We start from the raw sequence: 23,433 nt of genomic DNA, 5'->3' as shown, positions 1-23,433 counted from the left end.
TGTAGTTTTTTGAAAGTTATGAACATGCATTTAAAATACAGCATCTGTCACAGAAGGCTGTGTGCCTTGTATCAGCAACACAGTGGTTCATTTTCTGAATCACGCTGCTAAATACATTTCATACAAAGTACTGGAAGTAAGCATTAACCCAACATTCAGCATTTTCTGTTTCCTCTCATCTGTTTTCATCTCATTGTATAAAAATGAAGATAGATTATTACTCCTTTATTTCCAGATGCTTTACAGTTTTGCAAGCATTACTGAATCCAAAACAGCAATGGAAGGCAAGACGTATTTCAATCCATATCAATAACACACAAAATTATTTCACTTTTCTGAACAGTTTCTGAAAGCCCTCTTACTTCATTTCAATAAAATAATACAAAACTTCCAAAAACTTCACTGTAACAAGGCATCTTAGAGATTTAGTGCTCGTGTCATGGATTTTTTAAAAGACTATTTTAGAAAAATCTATGATTCTCTAAATTAATTATATTATTTCATTTTATATAAAAGTTGCATAGTCAATACTGAAAAATCTAAATGGAACCCCCTCCAAAAAAGCAATTACATTATTAAAAACAGAAAAATAGCTCAGAAGGTGTGTGATTTTCAGATCTCTGTTTCAATTTGACCATGGTTTCAATGAGCACTTCAGTAGGCAACCTGGATCCCCAATATATTAAATGAAATTAAAAAGCTCCCCAGCTTCCACCTTTCAGAAGCAATGTACCCGTTTACCTGCAATAGGTTTGGGTTTGTTTTCCAGACTGTTCATGGTTGTCCCTGGAGCTGAAGATGCTGTTGATACACAAGAGTTCTTCTTGGCCTTGACACCGTTGGTCATTGTCACTCCACCGCCACCAGCCATCCCCGCTAAGAGGTCATCGTTACTCTTAGTCTGAAAGAAAGAGAAGAAGCAGCTTTAAGACACCTGGCCCAGAAGTCTGCATAGCCAACATTTCTACTGTTAAAGATTCCTTTAGTTTAAAAAGTACATATTTGACAAGTCATGTGTCTACACAAGAATGCTGAAAAGTGTAAGTGCACTGCACTGTGCAGAGTCGGTAAACTGAAATGGAACTTTAACTCCTTACATATGAGTGAGTGTTGAAACTGAGTCTTCTCTCTCCCCCCAAAAATTCTTAATCTTTCAGTACCAAGGAGAAAAATAATTGAAAAAATCAATTAAAGCACAGCAACACGTCATAGCATAAAACTTCTCCATTTTGACTAAAAGTTGGCTTATGCATAAAAATGAAGGCAATTCTTAGATAATTAAACCACTAATTACCAGGAAGTTAGTACAATATCCTTCTATTGAATATGATCAAATGTTTTCTGGTGCACAAATTCACAACAAAAAGCTCAAATCAAAGAAGAACAAAAATCAATCTAACATTAGCAAAATATAATTTCTAGCTCAAAATACTAAGCTAGAGATCAGAAAAGCTACCCTCACCATATATCCTTGCCTTTTTTTCAAACTCTTTTCAAGGGAATTTTAAGAGGTGGGCTATCTACTTGATGGATGTTTTGTCTAACCTCATATGATTGTTCCTGAAACTACTGTTAGCCACAAAAGCTTCCTGGAATGTGACAATGCAGCAAGGACAGGATTCTCAACAACCAGACTCCCAAACAGAGAATACATCTTTCAGAATGAAGCAAAGTCCAGAAATACTAAGCTCTTAAGCATTAATTGGCAGACTTCATATGCTTTAAAACACAATTTTTCAAATGGTGAAAATCAAAATATGCTCAACATTATTCCCATTATATGAGCAAGAAAAAAAAAATTAAAAGAAAACAGCTGTGCTAGCAGCATTCCTTGAGCAACTGTATTATTCAGCTGGACAACACATTGGAACTTTTCTCCAACATCCCATCTAAAAGATAGTGCATAGAAGTTAACCAGTTGCTTTCCATCACGTCTGCAAGTTTCTAACTTCCAGCTCCAACACACATCCACGTTAAAAATTGTATTACAGGCATTAAAATTCTCTATAGAATAGAGGTACACTTGCTTAATTAAAAAAAATAGTTGCATGTTGCTCTATTCTCTACAGTCTGTTTCTCCAAGTGCCAATTCCAGAACAGCTAGGAACACTGATCATAGTGCTGTGGAAAGAACATGGGTGGGATCTGTGCCATTTACAAAGAGCTGCTGCAAAAGAAAAGGGAGCGTTGGGACAAGAACATATTTGCTCTGCATGCAATTGATAGAAATATAGAAAATATACAGATAGAAATTTTTAAGGGTAAAATCCTCTAGGACAAGAATGTTTTTATTGAATCACGTCAGAAATGGTGTAGCTTTCAGAAAAGGTTTATAAAAGGCTGGAAGAAAACACATCACTCCAAGGATCTAGTCTGCTGTGCATCTAAAGCTGGATTTTCTGCTAGGAAAATGCCATTGCTGCTTGCTGTGCAAACAAGGCTTTTCCAAGGGCTCCTTCCTCCCAGGAGTCAGACCAGCCCCTTGATCTGCCATGTCACACAGCCATGCAAAGAGGCACAGGCAATGGAAATATAAAATATCGCTACAAAAGCCATAAAGCCCAAGCAACTCATGTGGGGAGGACAGGCTGAGCACAAACTACTGGTGCACAACTCCTGGTTTATCTGTGATCTAATTAGCTTTTGCATCTAATCGAAACCGATTTTGTGGGCACAGGGGTACAGGGGGAGGGAAACAACCCCGTGCTACTGTTGCCTAAACCAAGGTATTCCAAAAAGGCACGGAACAGTGATTTTCTGCTTTGCTGCTGGTTCTCCCCACCCACCTGCAAACGTGATAGTTCAAACAGATTATGAGCTGTCAGCATTTTTACCCTGCTGAAAGAGCAGGGAAATTAGATTAAGCTTTTAGACACTTAGAGTACAAGTACACGTTATCAAGCCAAATAGGTCAAGATGTGACTCAGCTTGAAGAAAAAAAATGCTAAGTAAAATACACATTTTCAGACATTAGTCATCTGCAGTCCTTGCTAACAAAGGAATTTAAGACAGCCATTCTTCTGACTTACCCATAAACTATTTCTGGTCTAGGTTGGAAGGCACTGCCTCCTCTGCAGCCAATTAGTAAACAGTTTCTCAAAGCTGTAACATTATATTCTTGGCAAAGAAAACTATTTAGCAAAGCTTTGGAAAAATTACAAACCAGCAGCTCTTTTCTTAATGTTCCACGATGGCAACTGTTCAGAACTTTTAAAATCAAAGTATTTTAGTAGCATATCTTTTTAATTGAAGCAAATGCAATGGTGTATATTTATCAAACAACTTTTTCCAATTTACTAAGAACTGTGCCATCCTGCTTAGCATTAAAACTCCTACATTATGAAAAATTAGAAAATCTCATAATTGGAAATGCTCATCCAGACCTATTTTGTTTTTCTGTATAAAAAGCACTTTATAATTATACAATTCATATTCTGTTTTCCTCTCACTACTTTCTTTCAGTGCAACAAAACTTGAATAATGACCCATACAATTCATTTCATCTTAGTTTCTCAACAGGTATATCCTATTTACTGCATCTCATTCAAATCCCTTTATATATATATAATTATTCCTACCTAAGATTTTCTTTGATGGTTGTTGTTTCTGCATTTGAGTTTTTCAAACATCAAGCTCCACAACAATCTGTAATTAAGTTACTGCATTTTGCAAACAGAATAGAAGCCTAGACACATGAATACTGAAAACACACTAACTTTTAATATTCAAATATTGGTCTCAGAGTCCTGGCTTTTCAGGGACACTGGATTTTGCAATTCTTCTGAAGTACAGCTGCTGTCTAATTACAGCTGGGAATGTTAGCAGGATCACAAGCTCATTAGCCGAAGAAGTCAAAAAATAATCACCTTAAAAATAAGAATACATTATTTGTAGAGTGTTTTTTGACAGATTAAAAACGAAAAGTGGCCGGCAGTTCAACTTCTGCAGTAATAATGTGTGTGTGGGTGCTGAGCATTTCCACAAGTGCTGGGCAAAGTGGGAGACAGAAACTACAGAGAAGGAACTGACCAAGGGCGTCGGGAAGCAGCCGAACAGACAGAGCCTGGGACAGGCTCAGCTCTGCTGAAGGGTGGCTCCCACAGTTTCTTCCTGTGCTCGTTGTCCACACGTTTTGAAAACTCCACAAAAAAGGACAAATGTATGGAACAATGCAGTAAAAGAAGCCTGCCCAAAGCTGAAAGCTGGCCTATAGTTATATCACAAAGAGGATGCTATAATCACAAAATAATTTTCCATTTTGCAACATTATTACTGACTGAACCAAGATTGTTCTAGCACTGTATTTCTACCTTTTAAGGGGTCTTTCACTCAATATCCAACTCAAAGGACTGAATAAATTAGTAAGCATTGCAATAAAGTTATTTAATGCCAGCTTTTTTTTTTTTTTGCCAAAGAATATTAAATGAAATTCAGAACACACACCAATTCATCAACTCTAAGAGAATACCCTACAGCCTCTATGAGGAAAACAATATGCCAAATGTTTCCTCAACAATATCAAATATAAAATGATAAATATAAAATTTAAAATATCTTTTTAAATGCAACTTCTATTGATACTTCTTTCAAGCCAGAAATTACGTGATTTGTCAGTACCAGTAAATTAAAAAACCCCACAAACAACTAACTTTGTTCTATAAGTACAGAATACTCAAAGATCCATCACTACAGTTGGCACAACAGCATCGTAACAAGTAAAAAAACATCCAACTGTATGAGTAGGCCTGGTTGAACATAAACCTGAGATAAGCCTTAGTAATCAAGAGAAAATTTTCATTGTGCCTCAAATTCATAAGTTGTCATAAATTCTAATCCCACACCAAAACATAGCCAGAAGTGTTACTAATCTAAGTAACACTGTGAAAGCATACTGGGTCAAATCTGTTCAGTGTTAGATCATCCTCCTCCTTTATCTCCCTGAGAGGGATGACATAAGAAACTTGATAAGTAAACTACAAAGAACTTTAGTTGCTTTGAGAGGTTTCTAGAAATATAAAGTATGTAGTGTCAACAAGCATCAAAAGATTATTTAAAGCTCAATGCAAGATGCATTGGGTGATGGAAGAAAGGAGGGGCACTGGGAGAAAACCCCCCTGAAACTTGGCTTGCAAGTTCATCAGCAAAAGTATTAACCATTCTTCCATAAAAGAAAAGGAAGAAGAGAAAGGGAACACACCTTCTGACTTCAGTAATCCTGCAGAGCTATCACAGAGAGACCTCAACTCTTGCACTTCTTTAATTCTGGACTTTTATTGGTCTGTTACTTAAATGGCCTTTGTGTGTCAGTGACAGTGGTCCGGGTCCCAGCTGGACACCGGGTTCCTTGCTCTGTTCCTTTGTTGCAGGGCAGCAGCAGAGCACTGCACACCGGGCTGCAGACAGCAAAAGGAGCTGGATCCAGCCATGTCTCCATGCCAGGAAAAGGAGACAGACTGGGCAAGCTCATTCCATGCATCCAAGCCAGATGTGGTTGCTCCCAGGTGAAAACTCCACACCAGCACACCTCAGTGTGTCTGATTGTTTGTTGGAAGCCATATGCTCCTACATATTGCTCCCTGTTATGCTACTGTAAGAGAAACCTCTACCTTTGAACTTGCTCTGGGAGCAAGAATCAACTTGTGAAAATCCAGCTCAAGCAGTACTTCAACACAAAGCAAAGGCCAAAACAGCCAGAAGAATTCAGCTGCACTGACCCAACATGGATCACTGCTATATAAAAGTTCTCATCTTAGATACTTCATTATTTCTTTTCTCCGAACAAGTAAATAACTCTTATCAAATCCTATTAGTCACTGACACCATTCAAGCATAACACAAAACAAACAACATTCATCAGAACACAACTTCCACTCTGCTCCTTCTGCAAACAGCCAAGTCCTGCACAGCACATTGCTCTCCATCTCACCCTGCAGTGTGAGAGTACAGCATGAATGACACACAAGATCCTGTCAGCCTGCCCAGTGCTCTGTAACTCCCCAGATTCCCTCCAGCTACCCACGCAACCTCTGGTCTAAGCTGCACTAAAGACAAGCCTTGGAAATTCTACCTTTTTTAAAGCTTTATTGTAAAAAATACAAATAATCAGAATGTTCCGCTGATTATTACCTTCAAAAGAGCTGCTGATGTCCCGGTTTTGGAGAGTTTTGTTACTGCAGACACTGAGGAGCCGTTTTCTGGTTTGGCTTTTTCACTTGTTTGAGCTTTATTTACTCCAGGCACTTTGGGCACTGAGCCAACACTCCTGCTTGCTTTCTTCATTCTGGGCTGTCTGTTTATGATGCATTTACAAACAAATCTACAAGCAGAAAGAAAGAGACTTTTAATATAAAATACAGATGAAAAGCAATGTCTTTTTTTATAATGTTCTGTTTAAGATCAGAAACCCAGAAGAGCAGCACAGACCTCAAATTAGAGCCAAACAAAATGCATGTGACTGACCAATGGTTTTTGCCTTTTTTTAAAAGGGACTTTTGCTAAGGACTAAGCACTTCCTACAGCTCCACTCCAAATTATAATCACTTTTTTTTAGTTTCCATTCCGCAAATGGCATTGAACTGAGGATATTTTATAAGTGACCCATGTTGTTGAGTTCACTCGTTAGCCAGCAAAAGAAAGGGAACAACGTCCTTTATTTCTGACTGTGGGAAGGAAAACACTGTGGGAGTATTCAGGCAACAGCCTAACTACCAACAACACTGGAGCTGAGAAAAGATTACCACCAGCTCGGTAACTACAGTGCTGAGAGAAAAACAGCGGTCGCGGAGAAAAACTTCCTCTACAAAAAATCCAAAGAAGTTGAAAAATTCAGATTCCCTCAAACCAATTATTAAAAATCACAATAATAAACGCATGGAATTTTACAAAATTTAACATGAGTCGTGTGATTATGAGGACTATCTGCAAGAAGAAGCCAGAAGCAGCTCACTGGGTTCCACGGCCCGCAGTGAGGACACTCCTGAAGCTTGGCCTGGCCTGCTGTCTCTGACAGCAGACAACTGCCAGCACTGCCATTCCACCCACAAGCACTGATGAAAGTCCAGAAAACAAAGCTGACTTCATCCAAACCAGGAGCAGCCACAACAGACCCAAAAACTGTAGGTATTACAACAACAACAACAGCTAATTCCAAGGAAGCACAGACTAAGAGAACAGCCACAGAACAGCCATAACTTGAAGCATGGGCTACCAGAAAGACCAGACACACCAGGATCTTCTCCTCCTGCAAGAGGGAGAGTTGGCAGCTGTTTTCTTCATCACCCCTGAGTCAGATGTCATGGGGTAGAAGATTAAGAGGACAACATCTCCACTCCACTTTCAGTCTTATGGATACCAGGTGGAAGGAAATGATCAGGTTTATCTGAGCCCAATACCTCACAGCTGACTGGAAACATGAAACACATCCAGTCACTTCCATCTCTTAAAAATTGAAGCATTTCAAAGGCACAAAAAGCCGACTGATGACTGCATGCATGAGACATTTGACTTAACACAGTGGTCAGAAGTACTAAATAATTTCAGCTAACAAAATTAACACCATACCCTTATACACACTTCTGAAGACCACCTCAGCTGCACACAAGTATATTTCAATTCTGACTCTGATAAAAGTCAGTAAAACTCCACGAGTTTTGCCTCCTCAGATCCCTAAGCACTGTTAACAGAAGCAACAGGAAGCTTCATCTTAAGACACTGAAAATATTTGTTTATAGCTTCCAGATTCCCTTTAGCTCTGAGAGCTGCCATGAACAGACACAGAAAACTTTGTTTGCTGTTGCAGTTTCATCATCACAATGTCAAAAATGCACCAATCCTGCCACACAGCTACAAGTAATCAGGATGCCTTCACAGAAGATTAAATAACTGAGAGATAATTTGAAATGAGAGACTCCTTACAAAACCAAAACCCAAACCAGAAAAGCCCCATGAAGGTAATATGTTTGCTATACACACATAATATTAAGTGGTACAACTGCCTACTAGATTCCAGAAGCAGATGGTAACACTGGTTACCATCTAAGTTACCACTTCTATTTCTTCCCTTTTTCATGTTCATGAGTCAAACACTTACTTGTGCTTTTGATCTTATTCAACTGAAAACTAAAACTGAAAAGAGAATACAGTTATTTAGTAAAACCAGCATCTTTACTATTGAATGGTATTTTTGATGCTCTACAGACATAAATAAATTGCCCATAGCACACCTGAGGAATAACCAAATGAATTTTCAGAGCGCAGTTTGTAGCGAAGTTGACTACGTTTAAAAAATTATCCCCAAGAAAAACCACACACCTGCGATAAATCCAGTCAGCCAGAACCATCCCTTTTTCACAGCTCACAGAGTGAGAAGGCCAGTGCTCCAAGGAGGGTTAAGGACACTGGCACTGATGTGACTGTGATACGTTTGGGCAAAGCCTGACAACCTTGCCTGGCAATGCAGATAAAGCGGTGGCTCTGGCTGGCATGGAGACACCCAGCACTGCCTACTTGCAATGCACATTTTTCAGGTCTGCAGAGCACATTCATCAGCTCAGACACACCTTGCAAAGCCAGACACAGCACACAAGAGCTTTGCATGCACAGTAAACACAGTTGGATCTGTTTATTGCAGCACGTAAGACAGTAACATAACCCACTGGATGGATGACCTGCAAAAGAGAGGCAGGCTAACGTTACCTTTTACAGAACAAACCATTTATACCAGATTCAATATTTCTCAGGGGTCAGCTGTGACAAGACTCTGTGAGCTCAAATACTTCTCACCCATGAGAAGTGTTCCTAAAAACATGCCACACTGCTTGCTTCAAGAACAGCAACTGCAAAGCACAGAGATGGAAGCAAGCAAAACTCAACAATGTCAGCTAAGTATAATCCTCATGTTTCATCACAGCATTACTTTAAAATACCTGTAAATTTGAAACACAAGATGACCATCTTTGATTCCCTGAAACTCAAAGGTAGAACCACATTTCCAGAAACTTTAAAGATAGAGGACAAGAAGGGCTAGGAACCACTGTTTCTGTTTTAATTCCAGAGAAACTAAGCGTTAGTAGTTACTTCCCTACTGAGAGAAGTTTACACGATTATAGTTTAAAAACTGAGAAAAATATACAAACGGGTCTCACAAAATAAGAACAAGACATCAATTAGCATTACAGGTTCTAAATGCAGCTGCTCACTAAGACTCCTAAAGTGAATTTATGGCCTCTCTGTGCCAGTTTCTCCCATCCTGCCTTCTCCAGGAAGGAAAAAGATGGGGTTTCAGCATTGAAAACAGAAGACACAATATTGCGTGACTGGAAGTAGAAAAAGCCCTGCTTCACCCAGTTTCTCAAAAGGCAGGTATGGCAGATAAAAACTACTTCTGTGCTTCTGAAGAGCACCACCACATTCCTTAGGAAGAAATGTATTAAGAATCAACAATAATTTTCTCTGCCCAACAAGAAAATGTAACAATAAGTTTTAAAGTAAGAAGTAAAACACTCTCTAACCCAAGGAAGCTTTCTGAACAGTAACATACAGCACTAACAATTCAAATGAGAACTAAAATATTATTTCACTATTGTTTAAAAAAGAAAATACAGCATATAAAACTGTATTTTATATTTTGCCCTAGGGAGAAAGAAGGAATTACTGAAGACTTCCTTTCCCTTTATACACACTTCCTCCTCCTCCTCAAAAGAAGGGGAAAAAAAAAAAAAAAAAAAAAAAAGGGAAGAAAAAGCCACTACTAAAGAAAACACTCATGAACAGGCACAAGACATTACTGGAAAACATTTGATTAATGATAGCACAAACCGTATCAATTAATCAAAATGGCAAAAAGCCAAAAGAATGCCAAAATATCAGACAGAAAGACTGCATTCCTAAACTAAACTGTAACAATTCACTCGAACCTGTATCCTTTCCCAGCCGTCTCTCTTTCCATTGCACACATAGTCCAGGAAACAGGAGAACCTTGCTCAGGAGTGCTCTCCCTGCTCTCTTGGAGGCATGTGAAACCAGTCCTGCACTTTATACCAGCTGCAAACACAACTGCATAAATAATAATTTAAAACTGTTTTGCCCAATAGCATGGCTCTGCTCCTGACTGTAAACTGATATGATACATCCAGCCAGCCAACATGGAATGCTTTCAGAGTTACTCTTCAGAACCCTGAGCACTGGAGCAGGGCAGGGAGGGGATGATGCCTTGCTGTGATTATCTTAATCTCATCCATTATTTAATATGCTTGGTTATGCTAATATTGCTGTCACAAAAATAAAGCTGAGTTACAAGAGTAGAGAATTTTGTTTCCTGTGCCTGGAAGACAATAGAGGGTTAAGCAACAAAAGTATTTTTTGAGAGGCGTTAAGCAGTGCTACCTCCTAAAAATTGCAATTTATTAGGAAAATCATAAATAATCTTAGAATTATCTTCTAAGAGATAAAAAAAAAAAATAGAAGCAAGCGGTCCCTCAAATCTGAGCACTTTTCAAAAACCAAATACCCAAGTCACAGAAGAAATTGCTCACATCTAAGAGCAATAGTCAGTACACTTTCACTCTCTATTTGTGCAAATTCCTTGGTTTTGATATATTTAGGATGACAACTTTGCCCAAATAATTAGGGAATGACATTTTCAGGTCACTTACAGTCCCAAAAGGCTGAAAAGCAGAGATTACAAAATACAGCCTCATCAACCCCCTGTAAAATACAGATACTGAACTTTCCCAAGTCTCTGCAGACAAAACAGCACAGGCACCAAAAAGCTTCATATCTGGAATATGAAATAAGCTATATAGAAAAAGACACAGCTCTCTACATTTGTTCAGCCTGCAAGCTAAACAAGCACTCTACAACCATGTCTCTTGCTCAATAATTCCAAAAACATGATCTATAAACCACTGGATTTCAGCAGCCCAGAGCAAAAAGTGCATTTCTTTTATTGCTTAAGATCAAGACATCAGTTTTAGGGATTTGAAAGTTTGCTGATGGTAGCTGGTAATTTAAGATACCAAAGATAATAGGAGAGTCCATGGAATCACAAAGACCCTTAAGAGACAAACTAGACAATAAAAACAGCCAACAAAATTAAATATTGGTAAACACAAACACATCTATCTCTGGGGGAAAGCAACCTCAGCTTCAAATATAAATGTGCTCTCAGTGTATCAGAACTGCTCAGCAAGACTACAGCATTCTGATTCACAGCTTCATTAAACTATCAGTACAGCATTTGGAATAAGGAAAAGAAAAATAGCAAAGCAATTCCAGAATTTATTAAAGAAGGGAATAGAGAATGAACCACAAAACACAAATATCACACACAACAAATCAATTTTTTGCCCATCTACCCACACTTTAATTGCTATGTGCAGTTCATCTCTCAACTTCAAAAAAAAAGTTTTCTTACAGATCTTAAACTGATCGAGGAAGGGGCAAAAATAAGATCAAAGGTATAAAATAACTCCCATGAGACATCTCACAGGGAACATGACAAAAGCCTATCAAATCTGGAACAGGCATCGAGAAGGCAGACTGGGAGCAGCTGTTAATCATCTCTTCTAGTGCTAAAACTAAAGACCAGAAAATGAATTTAGAGCCAAGTTTTAAATAAAAAAGGTGAGCTGCATTTTTAATGTATATTGTGTGAGGAGATGGGGAGACTGGTCATGCACAAGGTACAGAAATTTCCTAATGGCTGTTATAAATACCCGAGCACAAAGGGCTCAGAAACCCCTCTGAGCCAAAACTAATTGCAGGGTGGGAAAGCAGTGAGGGGAGGAGGGAAGACTTTGGGTTTGGGTTTTTTCCTAAGGCATCTGCCCACAGCTGCAGGTGGGCTGGAGCTCCAGGTGGGCTGGATCCCTGTGCCAGTGTGGGCAGTGTCTGCTTCATTCTTGTGCTGTGAGGAAAATACACAAGTGTGCATTGTGGTGCAACAGAGATGGAGCACACGGGGCTGCACTCCTGGAACAGCAGCTGCAGAGAGTCATTTAGAGAGAAAAGACCTTTCTATTACTTTCTGTCTTAAAAATTCTCAAGAGCCTTTACGGTTTTCCATTACAGGTTGTGGAATTACAAAAATAGGAATTCTGCATTTAAGTTATTCTATCCATCCACTGTTTTCAAGCCACAATTGCTATTGCTACTTCTCTTTCAAACAGAAGGGAGGAAAGACCAGAACTATAGGCAAGAATTGGCTGTTCCACACCTCAATTTCACTACTCCTTCTTTGGAGAAAACTTCAGAGCTGTAGCTGCTGCAAGCGATGTGTAACCGTTGCAATACTTAACATTCCAGACAAGTGACAAGGAACATTTACAGAACTCCTGAACTCACAAACTGTGCTCTAAAAGCCTTTTCATAACAAAATTAAAATTATGTGGCCTTGTTTTCAAGCTCCTATTTCAAACAACTCCTATTTCAAACCACTGCCAAGGAAAGAAAAAACAACTGTTCATCAACTAGCATGGGGAAACTGTTCCACAGGGAAAGGGAACATTGTCTATAACTTGGTCTCAGCATGAGCTTCTACACTGACTGCAGCTCCAGAAGACTTTTTAAATTATAGCTCTGAAAAACAGAATAACAGACCGGGTAAATCCATACCATACTGGTATCCATCGCTGAGCTGATTAAAAAACATCCTATATTGGCTCAGTACCCTTAGCATGCCCATTAACTACAGCTGCTCATAGTCCAGATCAGAACACCATCCACATTACTACTAAGTAGGGTTTGTTTTCTTGGTGTTGTAAATACAGGTGATTTGGTTACTTGTCATTTTTCACTCCTTTTGGGAAATTTCACAGTTGCATCCAAATTTTAAGCCCCACACTAAGAGATGAGGCAGCATATACCTATTTCCTGGGTAACAATTACAATTCTATGTCAGATTTTACATGCTTGAACAAACAGCAGACATGTCAACCTCCCCTGTAAACCCCTTGGGTTAACATTAGCCAAATAACAGAGCCAACTCCTACAGCGACACTTGTTCTTCAGGAAAATTAAAAATTTAACAGGCTAATTTTCCCAGCCAAAGGACTGGCCAGCTTTAAGTATAAACCCCACTAAGCCAAAAAGGGATAATTGTTCAGTTAACTCCATTAACTGGAAGTGCTCTTACCTGTTATTCCAAGCATGCTCCAAAGTAAGTGTTACTCCAAAAATCAGCAACCTTCCAGCTACAAAGGTGTATTCAGTGTCCTATAACCTTAAGCATATACTGTATTCCTCACATAACAATCAAAGTCCACTGGCGGAATGCTTACACTGTTAATTGCTCTGATTCCTACAGCCATGAGTCCTACTGACAAACACACACATGGAATTCTCCTGGCACTGCCTGGCAGTACTTTTAAAAACAGGGGAGTTGGTAGAATAGCACAACAAAAGGTGTATGAACAACACAACAGCTTCCTTCCCTTTCAAACTGACTCGCTCAGCTTACATTTCACTGCAATGTTCTCTCTCCAGCACAGCTGTTCCCAAAAGTGCTGCCTAGAGCAGGTGATCGGTGGTGACCTCCTCCCTTTGGTCCATTGTAAATGTTGTCAGCTGAACTCAGATACCAACTGCGCCAAAGGCTTCTGCTGCATCAAGTTCCCAGGGAGGAGTAAGGCAGGCAGCAGCCAGGTGCCCATGACAGGAAGGGGACAGAGAAGGATGTGCAATGGCCCATTTCAGGAGGCAGACCAGTGGCTCCCAGCACACGTGTGTTACAGGTAAAACCTGTAAGAGAAGTGATTCACTTTGACTAGGCCTCATGCTCATCCAAAACACTCCACCAGATCTTCAGTCCATGCAAAATCCAAACACTGCAAGTCCTGATACCAGGATGGATATGATGATAGATCTGTTCTTACCAGCAGTTGATTAATTCTGAGCTTGAGGACTTTCTATTGCCTGGATGTCTGGAACTGGGAGGTGACTGGGTGCTCGCTATGTCCACTTCACCACCAACCTGGTCTGACAACATTCTTGAAGGTATTGCAACAAAAAAGTCCCAGAGAACAGAAGAAGCAATAAAGAGATGCATCACCTGAGGACCTTCCCAGGCCCCAGGTGTTTACAGCTCTGGGATTCCCAAGCCCAGAAGGACCATCCTGGTCTCAGATGCACCAAGAGAATGGCCTGAATGGGAATGGCTCATGCACAAGTCAATCTTGCTAAGGCTGAGGGAGGGAAATGCCTGCTGGGGATTGTTTAAGTTAGTCATGGAAATAATTTAATTGTACCCTGCTACCTAAAGAGGCAGTCCCACCCCTTCCTCAGTCCTCTCCCTTCTCTCCATTCTAGAGATCACAGCTCATTTTTGATGAGTTGGTCTTTCAGACAGATCAGGACTGATCTGACTCACCTTGTAATTGCTAGATACTATGCAAAGGAAGCAGCGGGACCGGGAACAAGAAGGAAGTCTCATCCTTTCAGAGATGGTGTAGCCCCAAATTTGTTTTAATTCAGTTTCAGGCTATTGGCTGCTCAGCAACAGCCCTGCTTTCAATGAACCTCTTACTGCCACCCACCAAACCACCACCATTTCCAAGACACACTCTTCCAGGGCACAGACGAACCGTGTTATTTTTACACTATCACCACATGACAAAACAGGGCACTGAGGGCTCTGAAGCCTGGCTATCTACGGATTTCAATTCTGTGCAGCGGCACACATCTTTCCTCACTTCCAAGACCTGTCAACAACACACTCATTACGGAGTTTAAAGTCCTTCAGGCTTGGCAAACAGAGCAGAGACAGAGCCACACGCAAATCCTTCCTAAATACTCCGGTATCACCAAGGGAGGAGCAGTTACCAGCACCAGTGTGGAAGCTCTAGAACATATATTTGAGTCATATGGAAGAAAAGTCCTTGCGACAGGATGGAGAGGTTCCCATCTACTGGTAATTTTTTATTTCCTCAGGGAAAAAGGGTAAGACTATTTCTCTTCCAAATTTAATTCCAAGCCTTCCAGAAAAGGGTGAATCACCAGCCAGTTCAGGGAGTCGCTGTTCCCTGGAACAGTCTGGCTGTTGGAGCAATGCAGGACTCTACATGGGACAAACATTGGGAAAGCGCTAAAAGCCCAATACAGCATCCCCAGCTGATGTAGCTGGGGGTGTGTTGACATCCTCATGGAATGGCAAGTGCACTTCCCACTGTGAAACACTTTAAAGGTATTTCCTCGAAAAGCTCCTGTATCTCCAGGTTTCCTGGCAAGCCTCTGATGTGTGACTGAAGGTCTCAACAGTCTTTCTATTTAAAAAGGCTATACTGAAGTATTTTTCTTTTCCTTCAAATATCCTTTATATTACAACACTAATGTCCATAACTGATAGACCTAGTTTGCTTCTGTAGATAGGCACTATTTATTTTTGACAGGTGTGTATATCAGAAAGATTTTCAGGAAACTGTCAAGAAGCTTTTGTAACACATATTTGTATGATTTAATGTTTTTAATATAGCAAATGTAATTCTGAATATGAAACAAAGTAGACTGAAATTTCATCTGCACACTTGGATCTATACCCTTTAACATGTCTTCACGATGTTTCCTGAGTTTTCACAAACAGAATTTACATTGTTTACAGTAATATATATCCCAGCAAACTACCAAAAGCTTTGGAGAACAGAATGATGGTACCTTTAAACTTTTCCAAAGTCACAGGCATGCCCATGCTACAGGCTGAGGAAACTCTCCTGTAGTTTTGTATAAAACTAGAAGGAGCAGCAACAGTAACGGGAGAAAAGTTTATGTCACAAAGTTTTCATTTTAACACGTTAATTTTTGATGTCCTCAGTATAGTTAAATTCAGTTATATTGCCACAATCAAGGATGCATCTCATATTTACAAATCCTAAGTCAAGAATAATTTGAGGACAACTACCAGCAACTGTATGTATTTAAGAAGTTCATAATTTTCAAAAGAGACATTAATTGACCGTCTTATATGAGCAAGTGCAGATACAAAGTAGCTTTGCATGATTGTATCACTGAAAGAAAAGAAGGGGTTCTTTTGTCACAGAAAGAAATAAAAACAAAACTAAAACTTCAAGTGTACACAGTTACTCAGAGTTGCAGAGGGAATCATGTCTATAAAAGTAGCTTTAATTTTCCTTTTCTCTTCCAGAAAAGTCTATATTCCTTGAGGGACTTGAAGGAAATATTTGCCATTAACCATTTAAAGTGCTGGTCACTTGTCAGGGAAGTGCAAATTGAAACAGGCAAGACCATTGTCTGAAAAGACACTGCACAGACGATGCTACTTTAAATGCACACCCATTATCAACCCTCAGTGTCATTTACTTTGCTAAATAAAAGAAAACTTTAGCTCAGGATAACCTGGCAACTCAGTAAAAAAGGAGGGAAAATAATTAAAAATCCTCCTGCTAAAGAGAGAAAGTGAATCTCTAACAGATCATTTTCATAAACTTGCTCATGTCACTTAAGACCTGACCATACAAAGACAGCCAACATTCTAGCAGTGAAATACACTGAAGGAGCCTCTCCAGATGCAGCCCTCACACAGCAAGGAAATTCTGTAACCAAAACTTCAAGAAGGTTCCAACCGCCAAAACCACTGTGTGCTTTTAATTAAGAACATCCACAGAAACGTATTAAGAAGAACACAGAAAGTTTCAGGGAGCGGTAAGAATGCCAGCCTCTTGGTCATGCTTTCCACCCACCTCCCCAAACGCAGATCCCACAGAAAGTCATTACTCACTGCATGTACCTGTGCAGAACATGCATCCCACACTGGCCAAGTGACCAAAGTCAAGGAAATACTTTTAGCATCCAAGAAATACAAATACTTTCAGACTGATGTCATCAAATACATCACTCGAGTACTTCAACGCTACCTTAACTCTTTTTTAGTATTATTTAAATACTACATGTTAGGTGCTCAGTTTATTTTCCTGAATAAAACTGCATATCTAACAATTAGTTGCAGCCAGTCAGTACCTTGGCTCCATTCTGGCAGACAGTGATGGAAAACAAAATTTATGCAAGATTTGTCTTTCAAAAATGTCAAAGTATGTAAAAACTTGTTATTTACTCTTCTGAAATTCTGCTTTAGTGGCTTTATAACTATTTAATTTCAACAAGTGGCTAGTTCTATTTTTTTTCTTTTTGGTACTGAAATCTTGTGGCTTGAAACCCTTCACAAAATCCCCTTTCACCTAACTTCAGAATTTATTCTTTTACTACTCCTCCCTGCAATCTGGGAAGCTACTAGTTCTGCCACTGATTTGCAACACAGTGTCAGTTCTTTGCAAAACTGAAGTACCCGCAGATATTTAGTAACAAAGACGAAGATCAAAACTTGTAGTGCCTTGCATGCGTAGGACAGTAAAGTTGTCTTTCCCAAGGAAAATCGTATGTGTGAAAACTCTGCTAATGAATTCTTTTTATTTAAAGATAGTGTCCTGTGATTCCTTCCAGGCTACACTACTGCTAACTGCTCCAAATGGTGGCTCTCTGATCATTTCAGCTGGAATAAGCTCAAAAGAAACAAGTAATAGGTTCCTTTTAACCAGTCACGTAAGGCTACCATTATGTACATAAATCTGCTTCCAGCACTTGCTCTTTCTCCCTTTTTCAGTATAAAGACCAAAAATAAGACTAAATGGGGTGATTTTTTTAAGCCAGGAAGTTCAAGCATAACATTTCTTATGCTGTTTTTCCCAATGAGTAATAGTGATTCAGTCCCATTAATAGCATTACACACTGCTAGGACTGGGTCCTTGTTGGCAAGACAGGCTCCAGCTTCACAGGGTCAAAGAAGAGCTGCTGAATTACGTTAGTGAAAAATCTCTTAAGGAGTTTCCACAGCCTCCACCTACTGAGAATCTGCTTTCCTCTTTCATACCAATAGTAAAGCAAAAATGGCACAAATTTGACTTCAAAATGTTACTTCTAAGTATATATCTATCGATACATAAAACGTTGACTGTACATCAGATTTACTTTCTACAATTAAATCTTTGCAGCATAAAAATATCCATCCCAACACGTACTTAGAAAGAAACTTCCAAAACTCAAGAAGTATTAGACCTGGCATTTACCACTTTTAAATGATGTCCAGGTACGGCTCAGGAAAATGCCAGCTGGCCCAAGCAAGCCATGCCAGTGCCCGTGCTGACAAGGATGTGGCCAAGCACGTGCCAGACCTCAGCCTAACACCCAAGCTGTCCTTTATTTGCTACTATGGGCACACTCTCCATTGAGCTAAACCTTAGCTCCGGCCTGATGAAGAATGCCTCTGGCAGATGCCTGGAAGGCCACAGAGATCACACCAGCCTAGAGCACAGAGGGGAAGGGAAAATACCCCAGAGCTGCAAATCACAATGGAAGGTAACAGTCCATGACACTTGGAAATCACTGCACAGATGTTTTCCCACTGTGATGCTGCACAATCATCAGACTTTAATATAAAAAACCCCTCATACAGTGGAAGAGAGAAGACAGATCTTTACCGATGATCACACTAAAGCATGTGTCAACAATTAGCTTGAGCAGATAAAATAACTGGGAAAACGTGGGCTGCATTATCTAACTAGATGGCCCTTTATTTGACAGAAATAGAAAAATATGTCAAAATATTTGAGATGTTTTATTTTCAATTATGTATCGTATTCAAAAAAGAAAGAAAAAGACACGTATCTTCAGCTATACAAAAACATCTGAGAAAGAAAGGGGTTTTTTCCTTACTTCACCTAGTGTACCAGCTTGGAATCTGGTTTTTCCATTAGCTGAAAGTGAAGTGGCAGTGTTACAAGAAACTTGAGACTACTCCCGTCTCAGTTTCCCAGTTTTAATCTCAGACTATTTACAATGACCTTCTCTTTTCATTTTTGTTAGCGACTACCTAACAACTCTCAACTAGGCTGGAGATGGAAAAGAAACTGCTTCTCTTCTTCTGAGCTACTGCAGCACTATATTGTGATCCACAGCGTTAAAAACAGCCACTGGCTTTAATTTGCCTTTCAGCAGCCAAAGTCCACACCATTAATGAAGCAGGAAGCAGCTCCAGAAGGTTTATGTTTGCTTTTGGGGTGAGCAGAGCTTGCACAGACTATGCCCTTCAACAGAACCCACGGCTCCTTGGAGCTTCTTTCACCCAGCAGAACCACTTACATGACACATTTTCTGCAACAAGAGAACTGTGTTTTCCAGATCCCAGCACAGACAGACACTTCATGCAATCACAGACAGTGAGATGCTGTTGTGGAGAGAAGGCTGCAGTTTATTGAGCATCAGCACAGCACTGCATTGTTTTTCTCTCTAAAGACACAGCGTACAGAAACCTCTCAGAACAGGCTGGTGACCGGTTTTGGCCGTGCTATAGGAACCTGCCTTCCCACAGCCCTGGTAATACGAGGTCATGGCAGACCTGGAAGCCAAAATAGCGTGAGGCATAGGATAGCTGACAGCAGGCACAAAACTGGAACTCAGAGGCTCTTTCAGCTCTAAAAAGGCAGAAAAACCGCGCTCCAGAGAAGCATGAGACCAGAACCCAAACAAAGATACTCCCAAACACACTAAATCCCAGCTAGGAAGCTGCTGAACGCGGGCACCCCGCGTTTCTCCTCAGGGAGCTCCACACGCACCCACCATCCCCCTCACAGACACCAGCCAGCAGCGTGAAGCGAATGATTCCACCGCGGGATGCAAACGCGGGCCAACCTGCGCCTCCCCGCCAGCCGGGACCGGCGGGCGCTCCGCTCCCTCACCGCCGGGTCACCGCAAGATGGGTGACAGGGAGGACGCGGCCCCCGAGGCGCGGGGGTACCCGAGGCGGGCGCGGGGCGGTGTCACCGCCGCGGGGTGACAGCGCGGCCCCTCGGGGGGCGGCGGTGAGGAGGGGCCGGGCCCGGGGCTTCCCGCGGCCGCGAGGCGCTGCGGCCGGGGAGCGGGACACAGGCCCCGCCGGAGCCTGCGCGGCCGCGGGCGACCCCCCGGCGGGCGGACGGGGGTCGGGGCCGGGCTGCGCCCGCCGGCTCTCGGCGCTTACCGGGGCAGCCGCCGCCTCCTTCCCGCTGCTTCGCAGCCCCGGGTCCGGGGGCGCCGCGCGGGCCGGGCCGGCGGGAGGGGGGGGGGCGCGGAGGGGCGCGCGCACGGCAGGGACCCCCCTCCGCCCGCCTCCGCCCCGCCCCCTGGCGGCACCGCGCACGCGCCCCGCGCGGACCCGCCCCGCGCCCGGGGGCCGTGAGGGGAGAGGGCGGCGCGCGGGCACGGGTGGCGCGTGCGCGGGGCGGCCCCTCCCTCAGGGCGGGAGTGCTCCGCGCCTGAACCTGGGAACCGCGGCGTACCGGCAGCAGGTAGGGAGGAAAAGACTTTCAGGTGGTCGTGCCCAACCTGTGACCCAACACCATCGGGTCATCTAAAACATAGCGGTGAACTCAGCGCCACGTGCAGTCTTTCCTTAAACACCCCCCGGCAGGGTGACTCCTTCACCTCCCAGGGCAGCCCGGTTCTCATGTCTGATGAGCCCTTCTGTGGAGAAATTACTCCTCACGTCCAACCTGAATCTCCCCTGGCGCAGCTTGAAGCCGTTTCCTCTCATCCTGGCCCTTGTTCCCGGGAGCAGAGCCCGACCCCTCACGGCCGCATCCTCCTGTCAGGGAGCTGTGGACGGACAGAAGGCCCCTCCTGAGCCTCCTCTTCTCCAGGCCGAACCCCTCCAGCTCCCTCAGCCGCTCCTCATCGCTCTTGTGCTCCAGACCCTTCCCCGGCTCCGTTGCCCGTCTGAGGGCGGGAGGACGGCAACGGCCCCGGCCTAGGGCCCACATCTGAGAGTGATGAAAAAAATCAATTATTTTGTGGGGGTTCTTGGGGCGGGGGAATAAGCACGCATATTTTAAGCTCTGGCACCAAGCACGCACAGTGCAGGAAACGTAAATGTGAGTGGTGGGTCTTCTAAACCTGTGCCTTACTGTCCAGATCTATAATTGTAGCTTTTCATTTGAGTGAGAAGTAGATGTTTAAATGTGTCATGGCTTAAATGGGCTAGAGTTTTCTTCACTTTGTTCAGCACAAAACCAAAATATAGCCCGTACTAGCCACCTTGAAGAAAATTAACTCTACCCAAGCCAAAACCAGCACGTTGTGGGTAGGAAATAGCTTTGCCTTCTCAGGTTACAAGAACTCATGGGCACATGAGCTTTCAGAGTCTGAGCTCCCTTCAAACGCATTACACCAAGCTCAGCTTTGTAAGCCCATCACTGTACGGGATGTTTGACTTGTCACAAATAACCAGCAACTGAAGTTAATAACCCCAAATTGCAGTGTGGGTGCCTTGGTGGGAGGTATAGCAGAGTTTGTGTTTACAGGCACTGGCTGGGAAGTGCTATGAACACAGTAATGACGAAAATGTGCTGATTTGACACATCCCTGTAAAAGTTTCCCCCTATTTAGGTTAAAGCTTCTCTCCCAACAACAACTCAGCTGTTTTAGCAAGAGAAACATTTCATTGTAGGATTGAGTTGCATGTTCTCCCTTGAGGTACATTCCTTCCTAGAATTCATAGAAATAGAATTCACAGGAATATGGAATTTGTAGGTTGGAGAATGGTAGGGCAACTAGGGTTTACAGTCCCCTCATTATCTTTGGTGAAGTTAATTTTTTAATATTATAAATCAAAGTAAATGATATCTCTATTACATCAGAATTCCCTTTAAAACTGGCAGGATGTATGGTGCCAGATATTACAACATAGTTCGATTTACACAGTGGGAAAATTTTTCTGTTTCTGTGTCTCACAAAGTCAATTTCATTGAGATGTCTTTCCCTGTCCACTTCTCTGTCACTCTGCCTGCTCCTACCTGGTGGGGATTCCCCTGGCAGGCAGCTGCACAGACACGGTGTACTCATTTGACAGTGAAATGCTCCTTTATGTGTAAGTAATAATCCTGCTGTTTATTTTCCTACAGTAAGACCAATGTCATTCTGCTAGATTTTCTGTGCTCCATAATACTTTAAGCAAAACGTTGTCCCGTATTTGTGCCTTTGGATTGATTCTTAAGTTATCAGCTAAAAAACGGCATTTCAATGGCACTGCTTCTGTATTGAGGATGTGAAAGGTGACTGCGTTTGTTTTGTACAATGTATTTCTCACGGTAGTCCACAAAGGGCTCAGCTTTCTGTTTTGCAGCAGGAAGCAGTCGCTCAGCTCAGTGAATTAATGAACAAGTTGCTAGCTGACAGCGCATATGCCTTGGATCTTGGTTCTGGAACTTAAAGGTCGCTGAAAAAAATGCATTAAATTGCAGTATTGTGTGCTGTAATGTGTGCGAGAGCCGTTCAGCTGTCTGCTAGGAAAGCTTTCTCATTGTGGTTATATTCTGGGTTAGACTGCCCCAGAGGATTACAGAATCCCATAACTGGAGGCTTCTAACAAAGAGCAGACAAATGTCTCTCAGAGTCAGGCTGGGACTGCTGATCCTGCCTCACACTCACAGCTGTATCCTGCAGGCCTCAGGGGAGCTGCTGCCCCAGGGCAGCCTGGAAAACAGAAAGACACCTGCTCAGGTGGAGCAATTTGCACAGAATATCCGTGGTTATTATATTCATGTTACTTCTCATCCTGCTCCAGCCTTAGGTTTCGTTCGCTCCCTCTCGTTCCAGGTGCCGCAGGTATGTGCCGGTGGCTTTGGTCAGGCCTGCACCAAGGCTCACCTGGAGCCCCGGGCAGCTTTGCTCACCTGGGGCCTTCAGTCCAGGAAAAGCACCCAGGAGGAGAGGCTGGGATGCTCCAGGCTGCCAGGCAGTGGAGAGCTGGACACGGTGAGAGCTGGTTGTGGGTGCAGAGTGCCTGGTGCAGGACATGAACCCTTCCAGGCTCACCCAGGGGCTGCTGTTGCGTGTGATTGCACTTCAAGGGTTCACTTTCTGGGAGAGGGAGAACCGTTAGGCAAAAGAATTCCACATTGAAGCCACTGGAAAACTATTTTACATTATACAGCCACACTGGTTGGAAGTATTAGTAATAGTCATTGAGTTTCCTCTTCTTTGCCCAGTTCAGGGTTAAGCGTAATACTCAGTGTAGTTTTAATCACAGCAGTTAGTTAAATTTTATCTACTTCCAACCTTGCAATGGAGCCCTGTAATCTTTGTGATCCACACTTAATGAAATGGGCTAGAGAGCTTTCAAGCAGGTATCTTTTTATTGTAGAAAGGTTTATATATTATATTAAATTTGGACTATATTCCAACATAAATGTACTTTAATTACATTAATAATTTAAACAATATTTAAATAAAGCACCGAGTTAACTTGATTTAAATAACTGATTCAGTTTCCACACTGATTCCTACAAAATCCCACTAATTTCATGCAGTGTTTGAAGAACTGGAGGCCAGAGCTGATTTCTTAGTAAATACAAACTACAGTTCAAGTGCTCTGCACACAAATGGAAAGTTGACAAAGTC

The 23,433-nt window shown here is 42.0% G+C and overlaps 1 protein-coding gene across 3 annotated transcripts in view; it reads right to left on the bottom strand.

Moving 5' to 3' along the window:
- SPECC1L (sperm antigen with calponin homology and coiled-coil domains 1 like) overlaps positions 1 to 20,629 on the bottom strand; it is a 63,299-nt gene extending 42,670 nt beyond the window's left edge. Inside the window, exons 1-3 of one of the 3 annotated variants that reach the window (XM_040080675.2) lie at positions 20,529 to 20,629; positions 6,127 to 6,316; positions 742 to 901 (exon numbers count right to left, since the gene is read on the bottom strand). In XM_040080675.2, coding sequence (XP_039936609.1) covers positions 742 to 901; positions 6,127 to 6,316; positions 20,529 to 20,569 — 391 coding nt within the window. In that variant the 5' untranslated portion in view covers positions 20,570 to 20,629. Of the gene's footprint in view, positions 1 to 741; positions 902 to 6,126; positions 6,317 to 13,132; positions 13,250 to 20,017; positions 20,090 to 20,528 lie in introns of those variants that run through there. The other 2 variants (XM_040080676.2, XM_040080677.2) reach the window with 2 other exon arrangements.
- Positions 20,630 to 23,433: the final 2,804 nt, after the last annotated feature.

This window comes from Hirundo rustica, chromosome 17 (genome assembly GCF_015227805.2).
Source record: "Hirundo rustica isolate bHirRus1 chromosome 17, bHirRus1.pri.v3, whole genome shotgun sequence".
Lineage (NCBI taxonomy): Eukaryota > Metazoa > Chordata > Aves > Passeriformes > Hirundinidae > Hirundo > Hirundo rustica.
Note: the sequence above shows the minus strand (reverse complement) of the source record. Positions and strands in the feature narration are given on the sequence as shown.